Source organism: Ceratosolen solmsi, unplaced genomic scaffold, assembly GCF_000503995.2.
Source record: "Ceratosolen solmsi marchali unplaced genomic scaffold, CerSol_1.0 scaffold29, whole genome shotgun sequence".
Lineage (NCBI taxonomy): Eukaryota > Metazoa > Arthropoda > Insecta > Hymenoptera > Agaonidae > Ceratosolen > Ceratosolen solmsi.
This window is the reverse complement of record NW_011948417.1, coordinates 10,183,079-10,204,097: the sequence shown is the minus strand read 5'-3', so window position 1 is coordinate 10,204,097 and position 21,019 is coordinate 10,183,079. Positions and strand designations below refer to the sequence as shown.

Sequence of the window (21,019 nt, the reverse complement as noted above, 5' to 3'; positions counted from 1 at the left end):
AGAGAGAGAGAGATGGGCTATTTTGTTACTCAATTTTTTCGATGCGTACATGCATTTTTCTCTTCTATACATAGGTTTGGATTCAAAATTTTTACTGACAATATTTTAATTTTATAATTGAGTATAAAATATAAATAAATCCTAATTAAAAAAAATAATACAATTAATATTTCATAAGTAGCTCGTACGCAAGTATTTTGAATTAATATGATAATACTAATGACCTTAATTAATAGTACGAGATTTTAACATGCTATACATGATTTTTTGCTTTAATGTTCTCCCCTCCCCTCTCCCTATCTATCTATCTATCTATCTACATATCTCTCTATTTATATTATATAATATATTATATATTATATTCTATACTCCCTCTTCAAAGAGATAGTATTGATATAGAATACAGTTACAGTAATAATAAATACGGAGGGGATTGGAATGGAGGTTAACAAAACCGCGTATGAATAAAAGTGCTTTTCGCTCCTTAATGGCAGCCCTTCAACGAGGATTAAGGGCGGTTTGGTCGCACTCCCTCAACTTCATCTTCTACATCCTCCTTTGGATCTTTCTCTCCTCTCACTTTTTCGTACTCTCTTAACTACAGCACTTGTTTGTTTTATACGCGAAGTGGTGATGCAGCTCATTCGGGCAAAAAACTCAATTAATCGAGAAGGTGAAGGGTTGTTGAAAGTGTGATTTTGAACTTGGCTGTTAATACCCTTGTTGATCTTTCATGACGGTGGGTCGGGACGCACCAAGCTTAGATTATTGCGATCACAGCTATTACTCTAATTTTTAATAGCTTTTGTTTGGAATTCGAATTGTTGCTTGACAGTATTAAATTATATTCTTATCGATTACTTTTTTTAGTGCTTGTTCTATTAGCACAAACAAATTAATCGCGTAAATATGTCGATCAATAGTAAAAAAACATTTTTGTTTAAAAATGTTTTTGTAATAAGTTTTATTTAAGATTAAGAATTTAAAATTAGATAAAGAATAAATTTTAATAGTGGAAAAATTGGGTACTTGACAATTGTTCTACGTTTGACAGAAATAAATTTTGCAAAGACATTTCTTATCTTAGAAATATCTTAGAATATCCTCAATTTCATTATTATTATTAGTATATTTTTAGATTTTAAATCAATCTTGCGTCAACTAATAAAGTGTAAAAATATTTTCAAAAATATATTCATGACGCAATTCTCTTTTGAAGAATACTAGAGCACTGGGAAAATGAAAAATACCCTTTGTGTTAAAATAATTATTCGTGACTCCGCTATTGATTTATAAATTTTAAACGCATCTCGACGCAAAAAATGTACTATAGCTATTTAACGAATAAGATTAATCGCTTTTCGTTTTCACAGTTTAGATCAATAGAAATACTGTAAATCTTTAGACAAAATGAATGTAATTGTTTTCAAAATTTAGATTGCTTGAAATATATGTTCTCGTTCTTTCTCTTTCCACTTGTATTTCTTTAGCTATCATGTTGCTCATTTCTTTTTGCTTAGTAATGATATTACTCAGTCGGATTTTATCCTTGCATATTTTTCTTTACTTCTTTTTATAAATCTTTTCGTAGATATTATTCAAATAGGAATTTTTGTTTTGTTACTTTTTATGTATAAATTTTGAGCAGATTATCTAGAATGCATTAATAAATTAAAAATTTATAAGCTGATATAAAGTTTATTATAAAGTGCCATTGTGCCATTATCCTAATTGATTATATATTATATTGTTACAGATATATTGTTTTGTATTATTGTTTTTCCTATTTATAACTGTAATGGTTACATTTTTATTTAATACAAAAAGTATTGATTAAAATTTTCTAAATAATTTTATGTGCATTCAAATATTATGTATTTTTGTTTGTATCACGGATCTTTTTTAATATGAAAATCGATGCTAAAGTTATTTTATATAGAAACAATTCAATATCAAATTTGTATAAACATTCTGTTAAATTTATTTTTTAAATGAAAAAAAAAATTTATTTTTTCTTATCACGTTTACACTATGTAACTTTGTATATATATGAATACAAACATCTTCCGATTTTTGAATGATGATTTAAAAAGTACAGAATATTTAAAAGTAATATAAAGTACCTAGAACATAACGTTCATAATACATCACATTGGCAAATGCAAAAGATACCACCAATTTACAATGTGGATCATGAGAGTAAAATCCACGTCTTGATATTGAAGCGAATTGCGCATATATCGAGGTAACGATCCCGTGAAGAGTGCATAAATTTCTGGTATTTGCAAATGTGAGCGGGGGTGGAAAGGAAAATAATGGCGAGTGAAAAATACAGGCACGCTCGATGTCGGAACTATTATTAGAATTGTCAGTTTTGCGCCTCTTTCTGTTCTGCAAGTTATAGGATCACGAATAGTTATTTATCGTGTACTCAGGTTTTTTTACCGTTTTCCTTGTTCTCTATTTTTATACTTTAACAGATTGTAATTACTGAATAACATACACTATTTGTTTTTTATACTTTAAACCATATGTATGAAATGAGATTCTATATGTGTGTATTTTCATGAATATGTACATGATGTGATTAAATCTTTTGTCGTTAAGATCGAGTGTTATATTATATTTGTATGCAATATCTGTTAACTTTATATTATATCTTATAGGAAATATAATAGGTTTGAAAATTTTCTGCTTTTTCGTTAAGAGAGAATTTATTTATTTTTAGTTAAAGCACTGGAAATTTATTTTAAATTTAATGATTGATTACTTTAAAATGACATGAAAAACATAAATTATATCGCCTTAATTTACAAAATTTTTGTAATTCTTTAAAAAAATTATTTCTTCATCAAAATGAAAAATATATCATTAATTTAAATCTTAATCTCCAACCAATTTTTTAAAATTCCATTTAAATTTACGATACAAAAAATAATTGTATTTTTTGAGATTAAAGAAAAAAGTATTGTAAGATAGGACTTCAACATGTATAAAAAAATCAGAAAACACTATTAAATCTTATGTAGGCATTATTAATTGATTCGAATAATATTTATAATTACATAAATTTCCTATAAAATTGGTGCGAAAGAATAATGTATTTCAATGTATTTGTAAAGTATGATATATTATTTAATTAAAATAATTGGTATAGTTGCAGTAATTAGTATAAATTACATAAAGTGGAATAATTGAAATAATGAAGCAAAAATTAAAATTTTAAATAATTATTCAAATTTAATGAATTGTAAATTCTAAAGAATTATCTGATAGAAATAGTATTCAATATATATTCAGGAATATTTTAATAATTTATTTTTATTATAATAAGATATTTTCTTGTTAAAATTTTTTAATTTAGATAAATTTCGATTTTACTCATTTTTAAGTATATTTTACAGTATTCACTTTTTAATGTAGAATCTTTAATTAATTTTAGTTGTAAGTATTTTTAATAATTTACAATTTTAAATTAAAAGAAAATATTTTTAATACTTTTGCAATATAAATCAACGAATTAAATACATTATATATTTTTTCTAACAAAATAAATGTTCATTTAAAAATATTTCGAGTGACTTTTAAGTACTAAGCGTTGGATTTTAAATATATTAATCTTATAAAAAAATTTAGTGTCACTACTGAATTTTATTTTAAAAAATAAAAACAAAGGTTTATATTTAATCATTTTATAATACATGCATATATATATATATATATGAATAAGTCATAACTATAAAAATGATATTTTTTATACGAATTGAATGTACATTCATTTAAAAATACATATGTAAACTAATAAGAATTGAATAAGGTTAAATGATTAAGTATAATAAACAAGTTTATTTAGTTTCAAACAAATACTTTGAATTTAATGTTAATTTGATATTAATAACTCATGCTTATTTAAAAATATTTTATTAAATATATTCCTCTACATATACACATAATATTTATACGTAATATTATTTGTATTATTTAAGATGCATAAGTTTAATTTGTTAATCACAAAGAATATTTTTAAAAAACAAGTCAGACGTTTAGCAGCAGTTGTGACAAAAGCAGTTTCTCATGACTCTTTTTCTTATTGTAGCTTCTGGTGAGCGGAGGTCAACCAACGACGGCAACCTCACCAGCAATGTCGTCGGGTGGGGCCCTAAGCCCGGGAGCCCTCTCGCCCTCTTCTACGACGACCACAACGACGACGGCTGGGGGAGGAGGCGGCACAACCAGTGGCGGAACGAGCACGCCCGTGGGCGGGGCTGGTCCCGGGGCTGTAACGGGCCCCGGCTGCTGTGAGAACGGACGCCCGATGATGACGGACCCCGTAACTGGGCAGACTGTCTGCTCCTGCCAATACGACAGCGCAGCGAGGCTGGCCCTCGGCGCTTACCCGCGACTCGCGCCTGCCACCAGCTCGTATTCATCCTACCCGACGCCGGCACCCTCGAGCGCCGATCAGGGTCCATATCCAAGCATTGGTATGGACAGCTCAGCTTTCTATTCCCCACTGGTGAGTTCTTTTCTTTCGATAAGAGCTCTTATTTAAAGGCGAGTTTTTTTCCTTGTTTTTTTGAGCGGGGGAATAGTATAAAACAATTTTGATCTTAGGTCTTCGACATATCTTTTATTAAAAATAAAATGTTAATTAGTTATGAGCCATTTAAATAATTATTTTATTTTATTAATTATTATATATTATTATATATGGGAATACAGTTTGTCAATTTATTGCTAGTACTAATTTAAAGTTTTTTATTAACGATCTAATTATTTACGAAATTGTAAATAATTTCATAATTTTTCCAACATATGACTTTTATTGAATTTTTCTATTTGAACAGAAAATTATTTCAAAGTAGTATCTTTTTATTGGACTCGAATTTACTTTGAGAGCTAGATTATTATTCCTTAATATTAATTTACGTTATTTTATAATAATTATTAATTAATTAATATTATATTACTAAATGCAACGATTACATTATAAAGAATTGATAATATAGTAATCCTGGTATATTTTTTTTAAACGGGTGAATTGCAATATAGCTTTTAAACATACTGTTGAATATACAATTAAATATAAATCTTATATTTATAAATCTACAGATTGTAATTGAAAAATTTATAGATAATAACACTCTATATAATAAATGAATGGAGTAAAAAATTTATTTTATAAATAATTTTTTAAATGACAAATTTATAAATATTTATAAATATATAGCTTACTTTTTCAATGTTAAAAACTTGGCAAAACTGAATATTAACAACTTTAAATGAGAGAGAGAGAGAGAGAGAGAGAGCTGTCATAATATAATTTAATCAGACTTACAAAGATAGAAGATATAAAGTATAAAGGTAGAGCAAATTTTGTACTCGGAGATTTTTTCAAATATCAACTGGACTAAATGGACAATAAGCTACGTCGATAATATCATACTATATCATGTTTCCCTTGTTTGTACAGTTTTATCATGTGAATAAAAGTTATTGAGATGCACTTTATGGACGGTATTTACAATATACCTAAACACGTATACAGTGCTTATATATGTATATATATATATATATATATATATATATATATATGTGTGTGTATATATTAAAATCGAATAGTCAGTGGAAACTTATCAATCAATTAACTATTGAAAACGAGAACTTGAACCTATTTTTATAACTTTTATTATTTATAATTTATTATAAAATATTTACCTAATGTATTAAATTTATTAATAAATATTTATTTGTTTATTAGAATTGTATTATGTAAAATAAACAAATATTGAAATTTTTTAAGTATTATACTTGTCGAATTATATACGATCCTATATATTTGGTAAGAATAAATTCATGGGTTAGCAAAATATTTACATTTTACTATTAAAAAATAACATGTAATTCTAATTATGTTTTTGAAACTTATTGATTCTATAGTATTACTTTTTTGACTTTCTCAATAAAAAAGGATATATAACATTTTATTATGCCATTTTTCGTTTATGCGATTAAAATTAATGAGAGATATTAAAAATTATTAGAAAGATTAATGATTCCAAATTAATATAGATTTTTTAATGATATGGTTGAACGTTTCATTAGTCATAAAACTGTTTACATCGTTAAAATGCAGTATTAATTAAACCATACGTTGCAGTAATAAAGCTGTAAAATTAATTTATATGGAAACGTACAATGAGGTAATAACAATCAAGTTTCGCATTACCTGTTGACTAAAAAATATTGGTTGATACAAAAATATTACTGAAAACATCTGAGTTAGGCTTTCTTCGCCATGATTTGCTTAGATGCATGAAGTAATTATTTTTCTAATTCCTCTTAATTCTCTCTTTGCCTCATTTAATTTTTTTTTTTAATTATTTAAAATGTGAAAAACCAAGAATTACGTTTATTGAACATAAGCTTAATCAGTTCAGTAAACTATTTATTTAATAATTATCTAAGCGATCAAAATAGTGATGAAACTTTAATATTTATTACTTAGTGAAGTGTATTTTTATTCTACATTGTTTTATAAATATTGTGATAAAGGTAATTTATTAATTGATCAAGATTTACAAACAATTTTTTTTTAATATAGAAAAATAGTGACATTTGTTACAGTAGAGCAGTAAATTGCCTAAAGATAGTTTATTTAAAAATTTTATTTATTAATCTCTGCAGCCGCATTGAATATATAGATCTATAAACGTTACTTTATATAATAAGTTTGGATTTTTATATTATTACCAGAAAACTATTTGAAGTTATTTACAAACTTGTAAATAAGCTGAACGCAATTTATATAATTAATGAATAATATAATAAAATTTGATATTAATTTAAAGAAACAAGTTCGATATTATTATCAAATATATTTAAAGAATTTTATTCTACAGATATGCAGTGCCAAGAACCATCACATGTACTATTTGTTAGGAATATATTTATTCTAAAATATCTAAAATATGATTGTTTAGCAACCTAAAAATATTTTAGAAACTATTTTGTAAAATATTTTAATAAATTATTATATAACAATGTATATTATTTTATTTTCTGTTTATTATTTAATTTACATGTTGAAATTAAAAATATCAAAATAGATAAATCTAATGTAATTAATTTTGCAGTTTATAAAATAAGAATAAATTATCTATTATAATAATTTTATCATACATCTTAAACTTGAATAATTTTTGTATTTCTTATTAATTACTAATTATTACTTAATTAAATAAGTACATGTTAATTTTAGAGCAATAATTTCGAAATCAATTTCATATGAAATATATTATCAAATAAAGTAATTACTGTTAATTAGTGACATCAAGATTAATCTATTAAATTGAGGTTATAATCATATACATAGTATTTTTAAATTGTATTTACAATAATCAATTTTCAATTATTTAGATTTTCCTCTGATTATTTTACTTGAAATATACACATATATACCGATTTCATAAATATGTTACTACATCAAATTATTTATTATCTTACTTTTTGCATCTTGTTTATTAGATAACATTAATAATCATAACATTGTACGTTTACAACAAATTATTTATTTATATTTAAAATCATATCATATTTACATATATTTTGTTAATATCGATAGTTGAAATATAAATAAAAAACTATATTACAAGATTAAAGACAATATATATATAGATATATATAAATTTATGCTAACACTGCTATATGTGCATTTTATTTTCTTTTTCCATGTTTTTTTATCTTTTTCGAAATAATTACACCACGTATAAAGAATTGTAATTTGAAATTACATAATTTTAGGGATAGAGGGTCACAATAAGAGTAAATGAAGTAAAATAATATTGTATATATAATACATTCGTAGTAATTATTAATATAATTAAACGTTAACATTTTATTATAAATAAAAATGATTTAAATTATATTACAATTTGTAAAATTGATATATATTTATTATCCAAATTTTATTAAATCAAATACAACCAGATTTCTGTAATGTTCATTATTTTAATTTATCATAATCAAAGATCGAAACAGACTTTCCAAGTTTAATCAACTAAACAGACGTCATTGTATTGGGGTCAAAACAAAACCATTCGTTATAAAACACATAATTACAATTTACTGCATTTGCAATTATATGTACATTAAGTATTATAATCACTTTTAATCTTCATTATACTCTATACTTGGTATTTATTCGTTAAATAATGAAATAATCAATCAAATTCTGAAAACTGGCCAAACCAGATCACGAAATATTGATATTGAAAACGACAGTGACTGAATGTAATTATTTAATAAGATTATAATATATAAATAATGTAATTATTTAATAATATTATATATCATTATCAATTATAATATATAATTAACACATATAAATTTAATAGAATTTAATATATAGATTTTATGAATTATAGATTAATGAAAACATCTATATTATTACATTATCCTATTGTTATTATTATTCTTATATTCGCTTATATTTTAACATTGTAAATAAAATATAATTCTTTAGATTAATTATTATTCTTTAGGATTTTAAGATTTTATTCAACTTTAATTTCAAATTTAAGATTATTCATTATTATAAGTCTTTTCCAGGCTTATCTGTAGTAATTATTATTATCAATAGTTGTTTAAATTTGTGACAAAAATTTTTATATTTACTCTTATATATTCACTTTGTTAGTTATAAATTAAGAAAAAACAGTAATCAGAATTAAAAAATATTAAGAAAAAATGTTATAGAAATATGAAAACATCAATCTTATCATTAGACATTATTATGCCTATATAACTTAGTAGAATATCTTTTAATATTTGATGCCCAAATATTTACACACAACAATTTTACATAAAAAATTTTTCTTTCTCCATTTCAATCATTATCGTTACTTTAAAAATATCTCTTTTTATTTCGATCTCTTTTTTTGTTTCTCTGAATTTATTTTTAGTACATTTTTTCTAGTTTCACCGAAAAATCTTTTACTTTGAAATTACGTTTTAATACTCTACTATTGTGACAATGTGCTTTTCACTACTTTCTTCTATTACTCCTCATACTTTTTTTTCTAGATAAATAATGCGTAATTAATACTTTTGTTTGTGTTATAATTTTGTGAATATTAAATTAAAGTTCATATGTACACATTGTTTGCGCATACAAACTCTTTTCTCATCGACTTCTTTTTAATATCAATGAATTCGAATAATTTGTTATACATATTTATGAACTTTGACTCATTTAAATAAAAGACAAAATCATACATGTGTATGTATGTATTTCTCTAACTTAAATTCTTTGCGTCTTTTGTAAATTATTTTTATTACATAGGATTTAAAATATCATATTTTATTGTTTATATTCCTATCTTTTGCCTTTTAAAAATACATAAGAATGAAATTTATAATTAAATTATTATATCGATTCAACGATAAATTGTTAGTTTTAACAGAAAATAAAAAAGATGTTTTAATTTTTTAATTATTTATTCGAAATTGGTACAATTTTTCTTAAAAACGTATTCAATTTAGACTATATTTTTTTAGAACAACTAGTATGTATCACAAATTATTAAAATGGCTTTGAAAGAAAAAATTATTATTTTGTCCAAAATTTTTTTAAGGATATATTACATAAATTAATCATGAATGGAAAATTGGAAACTATTATTTTAATGAAAATTTATGATAATTTGAATAATTTTTTATCATTTTTTTCAGTATATTATATTTTTATAAATATATTTTCATATTGATCTTGTAATATTAATAAAAATGTTCTCAGGTTCATAAAATACATATACCAGCTCGGAACCATGTTATTCTTATAAACCAATGGTGTACAATCGCCACCAATTAGCCAGCAGTAAAGTGTTGTATATAAATTCACATGAGTCAAGTTGTGTATTCGAGGCCCTTCATGCACGCATGCATAATTCTCCAGCCAAACCCAAGGCGCTAGGATTATAGCGACTATTTGCAAAAAAGTGCGTAAGCAAAAAGTGAAAAAGTTCAAGAAGTGCGAGACTGACTGAAAGACGATTGGGGGGGGGGGGGGGTAGCGTCGTTACGACGCAACACCGCATTGTAATATAATAAGAATCAGATTAGCATTGAATGAAAATGGGCGGTGCGCGGCGGGAGGCAATAACGCGTTCTCTTTCTCTCTCTTAGTATTTCTCCTGCACCTCCGCCTTTTGAAACGTGCACGGTGGTCCCTACGTATGCGAAAAATGAGAATAATGAAGTATAAGGGCTTGAAAGGAGGACATTGCTTTGCATGGTTGTACCTGCCTTTACGTTTTCTCGATTTGTGAGATCGTCCTACTTCATTTCCATCATTATTTTCACATGCTTTGTCACCTCTGAGAAATAAACAGAATATTGCAATTACTGTGATAATGTGAACAATTCAAATAATTTATAATTCTTGTAGAAATTCATCGATGGTCATGCAATTAATATGGGAAAAGTGTTTAAAGTTACACACATGTGTATTTTATATTGCTTTTATCTTTATGTAGGGACAATTTGAAATTTGAAAAATATAATATATATATATATATAAATATATATATAATATAAATAAATATAAAATCCGATTTGAAAAATATTTCAAATCCGTGTGTTTAAATTAGAAAATTTAAGATGAAAAAATATGTCAATAAATCTCAATTATGCCGTTCGAAAAACTTAGACCTTCACTTTCTTTCAACAAGTCGCGCTATTAAGATTTTTCGTACAAGCAAGACAATGAAAAGAATAAAAATGTTTCGAGATCGCGGAACAGTACAAATTGATTTATGCGAGACGAAGACAATTGAAAAGCAAGGAAGAGCACGGAATTCCTTAAGATAGTAACATCGCTCTCTTTCCATGGGCAATTGTAAACGATCAGACAAAAAATTATAAGAATTTTAATCGTGTGTGTACATATACATACGCCCGACAAAATTATTGCCGGGATGTATGAGGGGCTGGTGCAGGAAGAATATATAACTATGTGACAAGCATAATGCACGGGATGCACTTGCACATGATTCTCTGCTCTTTGATCTCTTTTCTTGCATTTCTCATACCGACTCCCTACTCACTATTATCTTGTTCTCTCGCTCTTTGGTCTATACGTGACACATTCTCATACAAACGACGAGGAGAAATGTGCGCACCATTTTCAGTCGAATAACAATAGTTGATCCCGGACCACCCGCGGTCCGCCATTAAACAAGCACTCAAAGGAGCACTCGCTTGCTCGAAATTCCTCGCTTAAACCTAACTCGTTACTTCTATACTTCCTTGAGTACTACATTTTGCTAGGATAACCTCCAATTATACTAACACTAAAGAGTCGAATATGTAGAGATTATATTCTTTGTACAAGAATTTGTAAGCATATTGACTGGATGTAGAAACATCGACGTCGATATCTCTTGATTTCCGTTCTTTTTTATGCTGTTATTAAGTATTGTTTCATTGTCTTATTGCAATTATTATATTCTATTTTTTTAATAGTTTTAATTTCTATCATTTTTCATTATTTCGAAAAATTTTTATTTATTTTGTGTATAGGAAGCTTTCTTGTTTACAATACAATAATCTATAATTGTATCAATAATAGTTTTTTAAATATTATCTCTTATATACTAATGAATAGTATACGAATATAAAAAAAAAGTTCAGTTTTTGTCCGTAGTACATTTTGTTGTTGATAAATGAAAATTAAATGTAATGAAAATATAAATTTTATATTCATAATCTTTGAACACCTAATTCCAGTCTGAAGCTCCAAAATATATTCCAAAATTATATTACAATATTCAAATTTGTATTTGAAAAATTGACATATTTTAATAACAAAATGTAATTAATATCTTATTTTTATTAAAAAAATTAATTGACATTTAATTTTTAATTAAAAACAAATACCAAAGTATAAAAAAAGTTATAGTAATAAAATAATGATATAAAATATAATTAATTTCTAGAGAAATAGGTATTCAAAGTTATATAGTGGCTTAAATTGAATTTTCAAGGGACTTTATAATATAAAGAACTCGTAATATTATTTCAGTTTACATATTAAACATGCTAAATTATTCAAGCAATTATTGATAAATACTAATGAAGATTATATATTTTTGTAGATATAAATAATTTTATTACCACCTAGTATATGAATATAAATGTAATATTATTAGTTTTAAGATATTAATTATAAAATCAGATGTACATTTTATAATTTTCATTAAAAATTTATATAGTACTTTAATATTTTTAACAAATAGCTTAAAATTTATTTCTCAACTTATTTAAATTTTAACTCGCTTATTACAAAATAAATTTATATCATACAAGATATTTATATTTTATGTAATATACGGTGTTATGAATCAAAGCTCTCAATAATTAACGTTAACGATCAAACTAAGAACCTTATGCCTCATTTATGTAAGAAAAGGAGGAGAATAACAGCTTCTTCTTAGGGACAGATAGACGCGGCGTATAAAAAGAACACAGGAGAAATGGTAGGATGTATGTTCTGGAGCCGCGGAATTAAGAAATAAGAAGACGGTGGGGAAACGAAATACGAAACTCGCTGGCGCCAGTGACAAAGGCACCAACGGCTTTCTCTAAGCTCGAGGACTAATAATATCCTATTGTGCTACCGTTGGCGGCGTACCTCTTAAAGTAGTCGCACAGTCTCTGATGTTTACAGCAAGATAGTTCGAAAAGCACGCAATCCTCAAAATGAGCAAGTTTTCTAATACTGGAAAAATTTATGATTTCAAATGTAGTTATGTAAATGACTTTTGTTTTGCGGGTTACCATTTATTGTAGAGAAATGTTGTATGTACTTCAATAATAATATTTACAGTAAAAAATACAGTAAAAATGCAGAATAAATAGAATTAAATATTTAACTAAATATATAATATATTTTTAAGATTATATTAATAGGATCGAAATGATTGTAGCATTGATTGTAATTATTATAGTTGGTTCTCAATAATTCTCAATAATTCAATAATTAAATAATCTCAACAAATTCAATAACTTAAAAATATCCCTATTTTTAAAATTCTAATAATTATTATTCGCAATAGTATTCATTTATTTTTTAATAAAATAATCAAATTTTTTATATTTACATTTATTTTTGTTCCAACTTCATTTCTTAAAGACCAATAATGCCTTATTTTATTTAATCTTTATAAATTATAAATTTAATCACGCTTTTAAACCTTGATTAATCTCATATTACTAAATTTTTTACATTTTATTTCTATAAATCTTCAAGGGTATAACTGAACTTTTAGTTTCGTTCACATTTTTATTTAAGAAATTTATATTTTATTATAGAATTGTGATAGAGTTACAGAATCGTTTCAATATAATGACAAGTGAAAAATAAGATAAAATATAGCAATCTAAACTGATAACTTTTTTAGGCATGAAGTGTAACAGTAAACTTAAAGAATATCGAGCATCTTCGATGCGTTGGGAAAAGTAATGTAACAACACAATGGACGTCACCGAGCGAATGGTTAACGTATCTCGCTTTCCTCCTGTTTTAGGGAAATCCCTACGGTCTAAAAGACGCTACAGGAATGGGAATGACGGCAGATATGGGAGCAGCTTGGGGCACGGCAGCTCTCCAACCTGCGACCACTGGTTACTATCCCTACGATCCGACCCTCGCAGCCTATGGGTATGTATTTTTACCCTTTTCCTTAGCAATGTTTTTTCACTCCGGTCGTAGACAAATGAACTTAATTTGACATTGTTAATACCCTGTCTCTTCTTGCATGTGTTTATAAATTTGCTGATAACTGCAAGTATAATAAATGTTTTTAATAAGTACTTTTAATGATAATTTAGTAACTTCAATTTTGTAATAATTTCCCGAGAATGAAATTATGTTTCATTATTCGCAGTTCAAATAACATATGGCTCATAATATTTAAGTATAAATAAATATTTTAGCATAGACATATAAACACAATGTTCATTATGTCGCCTCATCATTTTCGGAATTCTCGTGGTTGAAATCAATAATTTAGTTAGTTTATTCTATAGCTGCTGGAATAAATAAATAAAAGTACAATAACAAAAATTAAAGAAATATAACCAAAATATAAATATAACATGATCCTAAATTTTGTTATCGTCGTTAAGAGTCATGTGGTACTTAAAACCGCACATGTGATTTCATAAAAATATATGCGGTAAAACGAGGGAGAGAGAAAGGGAATATGTCAAATGCAAAGAGGAGTCGTTCTTTTGAAAAGTGAGATTAACGTAAAGGCACTATGTATTCGACATAGAAGAACCATAAAATAGGACAGAGGTAGAAAAGATTTAATGAACGAGGGGAAAACATTCAAGGAAATGATAAAATTGATTGACAGATTGTTTTATTTTTGGTTAAAAATGTATTTATAAAATGTTTTTTTATAGATCCGTTATTGAAAATGGAGGCTAATAACTGAGATGCTTTAATTAATTAATAAATTCATGTAAAACTGCCTCTTTTATTTAATTAAGATTTATTTTATTCCTGAATATCGCTGATATTCAATTATATAATTGTAAAATTGTGTAAAGAAAATTAATTTTATTACACAAGAATGATTCTTCTAATTAAAGTATAAAATGCAAAACAATAATCGGTATTTATTTTAATATATTCAAAATATTTTTATGTGCTCAATTTGGTATTTATAAATGTTTGTAAAATATAATAATAATGTAAAAAATTGAAACAATTAATATTATAAAATAAATAAAAAATATTTTTTAACTCTATAAAATATTAAGATTAAAGAGCCATCAAAATAACATTTAATATAAATTGTAAATCTTTTAGAAAGTACAAAATAAAAATAAATTTTAATACAGAATTTTTCTTCGTTTTTTTGTTTTTTTTTTTTGAAACGAGATATTATGAAAGTAAATGGATGACTTTTATATCCCTCTGCTTGATCCCGTTATGCAAAATAATACTAAAAATAGCATAAAATTAACCTGAAATTTCAAGTAGACACGTCAGCGCGATTCAGAAAATGGCGGACGGAGAAAGAGGTTACGAAAAGCATTTGCTCTGGAATTAATATCTAAAAGGTGCGTCGGTTGGAATGAACTGTCATTGTATATTCTGTCTTTAGTTATCCTTCACTGGGTGGATTTCACTTCGCAGCACCCGCTGTATGAGAGTACGCGGGTTATTCTGTTCGTTATCCTGTACTTTTTAATCACCTTCCAAGTTTCTATCTTTCGATTGTCATGACATGTTTACGGATTTCGTTAAACTCATTGGTGTCATTTTGCGCTTCTTTGATTCCTAAAGGCTCTGTTAGAAATCCTCTGCAAATACGACAATGATATTTTATTCTATTGCTTACGGTATGTATAAGTGTACGAAAAATGAGTGTATCACGTATGTAAATTGATGTACTAAAAATATCGATAAAGTTATATCGATGATAATATGTATTAAACAAAGACAACGCGATAGCCATGAAAAGTTAGATTACATTAGATAGTATGATTGAACTGTTTTCTGAAATGCCGTAAGATCTAACTTTATTTGAGTGAAAGTTGACAAGATACGCATTGGAATGCTGCCTATAGCTCATGAAAAATCCAAAATAATCCGCCTAAGCGCTCGCGCGCTAAATCCAGCGAAACAAATGTATATCCCTTTAAAACCCCATCGCACGGAAGAACTCGTGCATTGTCCGTGCCGTTTACTTTCGTTCTCCTCCCGCGTATCTATCGCTTCATCCCTTCGTACGACGTCGGAATATCGAGGGTTGAAAGCCCCGCGATTGGCTCGCCACAAGGACGTACACGGTGAATGTATTATCGGTCGAATGCTTACAAAATGGCTGTGGCTTACAAAGGGGGAAGAGAGAGAGAGAGAGAGAGAGAGAGAGAGAGAAACAGATCCAGCAGCAGTAGTGCGATAGATAAAAATATTTATATTTATAAATAAATGGAGAAAGATAAAAAATGCATATTGTACTAAATAGAGTTAATTATGATAGACAACAAAATGCTTTTCGAATTTGGTTTTATATATTTTTATGTATTATTTTTTGTAAACACTTCATGCATTTAACTTAGTTGAATATTTTTTATTTATTTAAAGGGTTTAATACAGAATTCTTATAGAAATTTCATAAATGATAAAAATTGATCTAATTAAAATATATTACTTGATAAACAGTATATTTTATTAAATACAATTATATTAAATACATATCAAACAATTTTTTATTAAATAAAAAATATAAATATCGATTATACAATAACAAAATTAATTTGAAATCTTTTTCTATGCTTGATTCTTATATCCTTATATTTATTAATTGAATATTCGATTTCTTTAATTAAAATATTTTAATTTAATTTTAATTATAACATAATTTTAATCATAACTTAATTTTAAATTGAACTTTAATATTTTGAATGTAATTTTAATTTTTTTTATAATTTATCATTGTACGAATTATAATTCAACCATCATAGTTTAATAAACAATCATAAATTTAGATACTAATTGGAAAAATATTTTGTAATATATGTTATATTACATTATTATTGTATATATATATATATTATGTATTTGATCATTAGTAGTGAAAATATATATTTAATTTTAATATTCACTTTTCTATCCTATATAAGAGCTGCACTTCTCCATGAATTTCTATCGTCATCTGTTGCGTGACATAAATGTTTTATGTAAAATTATTGAATTTGCAGTATACATGCACTAATTATACAGTAATTTATAATCTTATTATGAGAATTCAAAGTTTAAGATGAATAACAATCCATGCAGCTGGTATACAAATATATGACAATTTGATAAATCGAAATTTAGTATTTAAATCGCATGGAAGGAAATGTTAAAAGTATGGAATAAATAATGTACCATCGCCTGACAAAAGAAGAGTTTTAGAGTAAAATAGAAGGAGATTATAGAGTACTACGGAAGGGTAGAGAGTGGGCGTGCATAATATGGAGACTACTAGTCTAGGTAGCTCACCAAGAGAAATTTAGTGATCGTAGCGTAGGCATGGCTATATAGCGTACGTTATGCATGTCTATCTCTCTGTCTTGCTCTCTCGCCCTCTATGCCCATCGAGAATTGAGTACGTTTATTGATTGACTTCCCTCTCTCTTTTCCTCTCTGTTTTATTCACCCTGATACAGCAAACCCTCGTTTATTTCTCTGTTTCTCTTCTTCTGCCCCCTTCTTCGTTCTTCTCTTACTTGATGTACGCCTACACAGTGGCTCCCACAGGTGCCGGGGTTATTTCCCTTCTTTCTTCGCTCGCATTTCAGATCAAGCGTACGCCTGCGCAAATTTTCGGTATTTTTTTCTTTGACGTAGAGTGCGTGGGATTTTTGGAACAGTCTGACATAGTTGGAGCCGTATTCCAGAGATTTATGAAAACGGGGGATAGTCACTGGATGAGTGCGAGTGTATCACATACAGGGGAAATTTTCGGGTTTGTTTTAGCGTCATTGGTTTATTTATTCGTATGAAATGGAGGGCTGTATACGTGTGCGTCTCGGTAGAAGATATTAGAGTTTGGGATGAAGCTGAATCCTTGAAAAGCATTTCGATTTTTGGAATATTTTCGATATTAAAAGAAGATATCCCCATGATGTAAATGCAAATGGTTATTTTTTTTAGTTTTCAAATAAATAATTATTATTATTATCATTTTGCATTATAATTCATGTATTATATTATATTATATTCATTATATTATATTATATTCATATTATAATTCATGCACTTATTATTGTACATATATTCATGCACATTATTTTTCTCCGTATTTTATAACTAAAGCATTGTTTATGAATTGTAATTGAAGTATTATTCAACTGTAACAAATTTATTACTATTGATACAATGAAAAAAAACTTTAGATTATAGATAATTATAAGAAATTTAAGTAAAGTTATGAAAAGCGATATAATATATAGATGCTTTTCTCTTATATATTTATTATATAAAGAATATAAAAATATAAGTATTTACTTTATAAAATTAATTTGAATTTCCAATTTATTCAAGTACTGTTCAATTTATTTACACCATTTAAAATTCATGGAATTTATAATATATATTTATTAAATGAATTCATACTCTGTAATGTAAGAAATAATGTTAAAAAAATAATATACGCGCATACATATTTAAAACAGAGTAAATTTTGATAAAATAATTTAAAATCTCTTTGAATTAAATTTTGATAAAATAATATTAATAATCTTTTTGTATTTATTCGGATAACGTAGATTTAGAAACATAAACTAGTATGATAATTAAAAATACTCATAATGTATATAAAAATCTGTAAATAATCATTGAGTATCGTCTGAAGCATTTTTACATAGTCTTTGATATTATAAATGTAAGCCCGTCGTTTATTACCTTAAAAAATTTCTATATTTCATTTTTAATATCATAAAATTATTTTACAGTAATTACAGTTTACGTCAATTATTCATTAGTGTATAACTAAGTAGAACATTTTATTCTTTTTATCATTTTTATATCACACATCCGATTTAAATTTTTATTATTTATAATACAAATGTCTATTATTTTTTGAAATTCAAGGAAATTATGAATTTGAAAAAGAAAAATATGCATGGAATTTCTAATTATTAAAAGAATAATTAAGTAATTATGGAGGAACGTAATGTTCTCGACAGAGTCCATGGGTACGTGGGCGCATGTTGCACTCCAACTTTCAACCTCTCCCCTTTTACCCAAGTTGATGACTTTATGGAGATCTGCACAGTCTCGTATATTGTTTATTGTTGGATATATATACGCGCTCCCTTCATACTTCCCCGACGGTCCCGCCGAGAGTCTTCACGAGCAGCTATTAATTTACTCGCTTAATAATATGAAGCTGGAGCACTCCCTTGTACTCTGTCCCCTTCCTCTGGTTTATAAAGCTCTTTACCTTCAATACGACCATCCCTTTCTCTGTGTCTGTTGTTGCACCAATTTTTAGTCTATCGTTAACTAATAAATTATGCGAATGCTATCTTCGGATAGTTCATTGATATAATTCCATTAATATTTGCACGTTCAAGTGATTAACATTTGCAAATTAATAAATGACAAATATACACGTTAATTTAGTATACAATTGTGTGAAATTGCATATTCATAATATATATTAAGATATCAATAATTAATATATCAAGAATACAATAATTCCGTAATAATATAAAATATTATTTATCCAATTATATCAATACAATATATATAAAAAAAATTATTATAACATTATTATATATATATATATATATATATTATATATAAAATTATAAAAAACATCAAACTTCATGAAAATTACTTCCTTTGTATTTTTTGTTTAATATAATATTTGATTACTTAAAATTTACATGATTTTTTTAATACCTTTTAATATTAATTAGTAGTTTACTATTTATTTCCATATTAATTACGAATTTGATAAGACTTATTTTACGTACGATTTAAGTAATTATTACTTTTTATCGAATAGTATGCCGAATAAATTAAAATTATATATTTTTATATTAACTTGAAAACTGAGTAGCTGTCGAAAATGGCGCAAAATGAATAAATAAAAATTTTCTAAAAAAAACATGTATTTTTGCAATAATAATGCAAAATCAATAAAACGTTAATTATCAGAACAAGAATAGACAATAAAATCAATATAAGAGGTGAAAAAATAAAATAAGAAATTCGGCAATCATAACTTTGTAAATAAAAGTTTAGGTATTTTTATATTATACATTGAAAACATTACATCTTCTATCTTTATATAATTTTTAATTAATATTTGATCTATCGATGTAACCTGACCTAATCTAATATTAAAAATTCAATTATGATCTTTGTATATACTTAAATATTTTCAATAAAATAGAATAAAATTCTATAAAATAATTCAAAAAAATAGTTTTTTTATTTTATTCTTTAAAAAATATTTATTGAAAAAATTTGTTATACTTCTTAAATAATTATTTAAATTTTTGAAATTAAGCATATCTTAAGTAAAATATAATATGAGATTACTACTCGCACTCTCTCATATCTTTATCTAACTTTCACTTTTATTTTTCTGAAAAACACTATCTTTTATAATTTATTAAATGCTTTGTAACATATTTGTATAAAATTTGTTAATTATATTTTCAAAATTAATTTTTACTGCAATGAAAATAATTTTTATATTTTTGTTATTAATTGTACTTGTACTGTGCTTAGATATCATCAATTTTTGCATATAAATCTTTAATTAATTTTATAGCATTCAATGCTATTCTCAATTATATTTTGAAAAATATTTCATTTAAAATGTCCAATAATATTAGTTAATTTATCAATTAATTAATTCAAAATGGAATATAAACAAAAATAATCAATATAGGTAAACCTATTTCATAGTTTGTAGTCGTAATTAAAATTATGTGTATTTATGATCGTGCTAAACATATATATCTTTAATTTAATTTCCGATTTTTTATTGAAGAAAGCGACCCTTTGCTCGTCGACGTGTCATCCTTCATATATTTTTATATGGGAACGTACGACCGCGGACTAACGTTCTGAATGTCCAAAAAATCTAGTCGAGTGAAACTTTTTTCACGTTTGTCACTTTGACAGTGTTGCCACCTTTTACCCTGCTAGAATTGTACACTGAGTTTTGTCTGTTACTTGCGTTGAAAAATACAACTTTTCTCTTTTTTCTTTGTTTTGAAGGGACGAATAAGCTCGCAGACTTGGTGAAAAATTGTTTGCGTTATGAGACTTTTCAGCTGTATTTTTGTTGTCCATTTCTTTCCTTTGCCGTTTTTCTTTTTCCTACACATTTTAACACACACGGTACTGTTATAAAAAGGTCACGATATTATATGTATAATACAAGAAAAAGTTTTTTTGTTTTATAAGACTTTTGAAATTCTTTGTTTATCA

General features: G+C 25.9%; 1 protein-coding gene across 1 annotated transcript in view; it reads left to right on the top strand.

Annotated features, from left to right (window-relative positions):
• Positions 1-21,019, top strand: part of LOC105359831 (homeobox protein caupolican) — a 51,044-nt gene that overhangs the window by 16,812 nt on the left and 13,213 nt on the right. The window contains exons 2-3 of the mRNA XM_011496545.1: positions 4,097-4,516; positions 13,587-13,720. Of these exons, the coding sequence (XP_011494847.1) occupies positions 4,097-4,516; positions 13,587-13,720 (554 nt within the window). The remainder of the gene's footprint in view (positions 1-4,096; positions 4,517-13,586; positions 13,721-21,019) is intronic.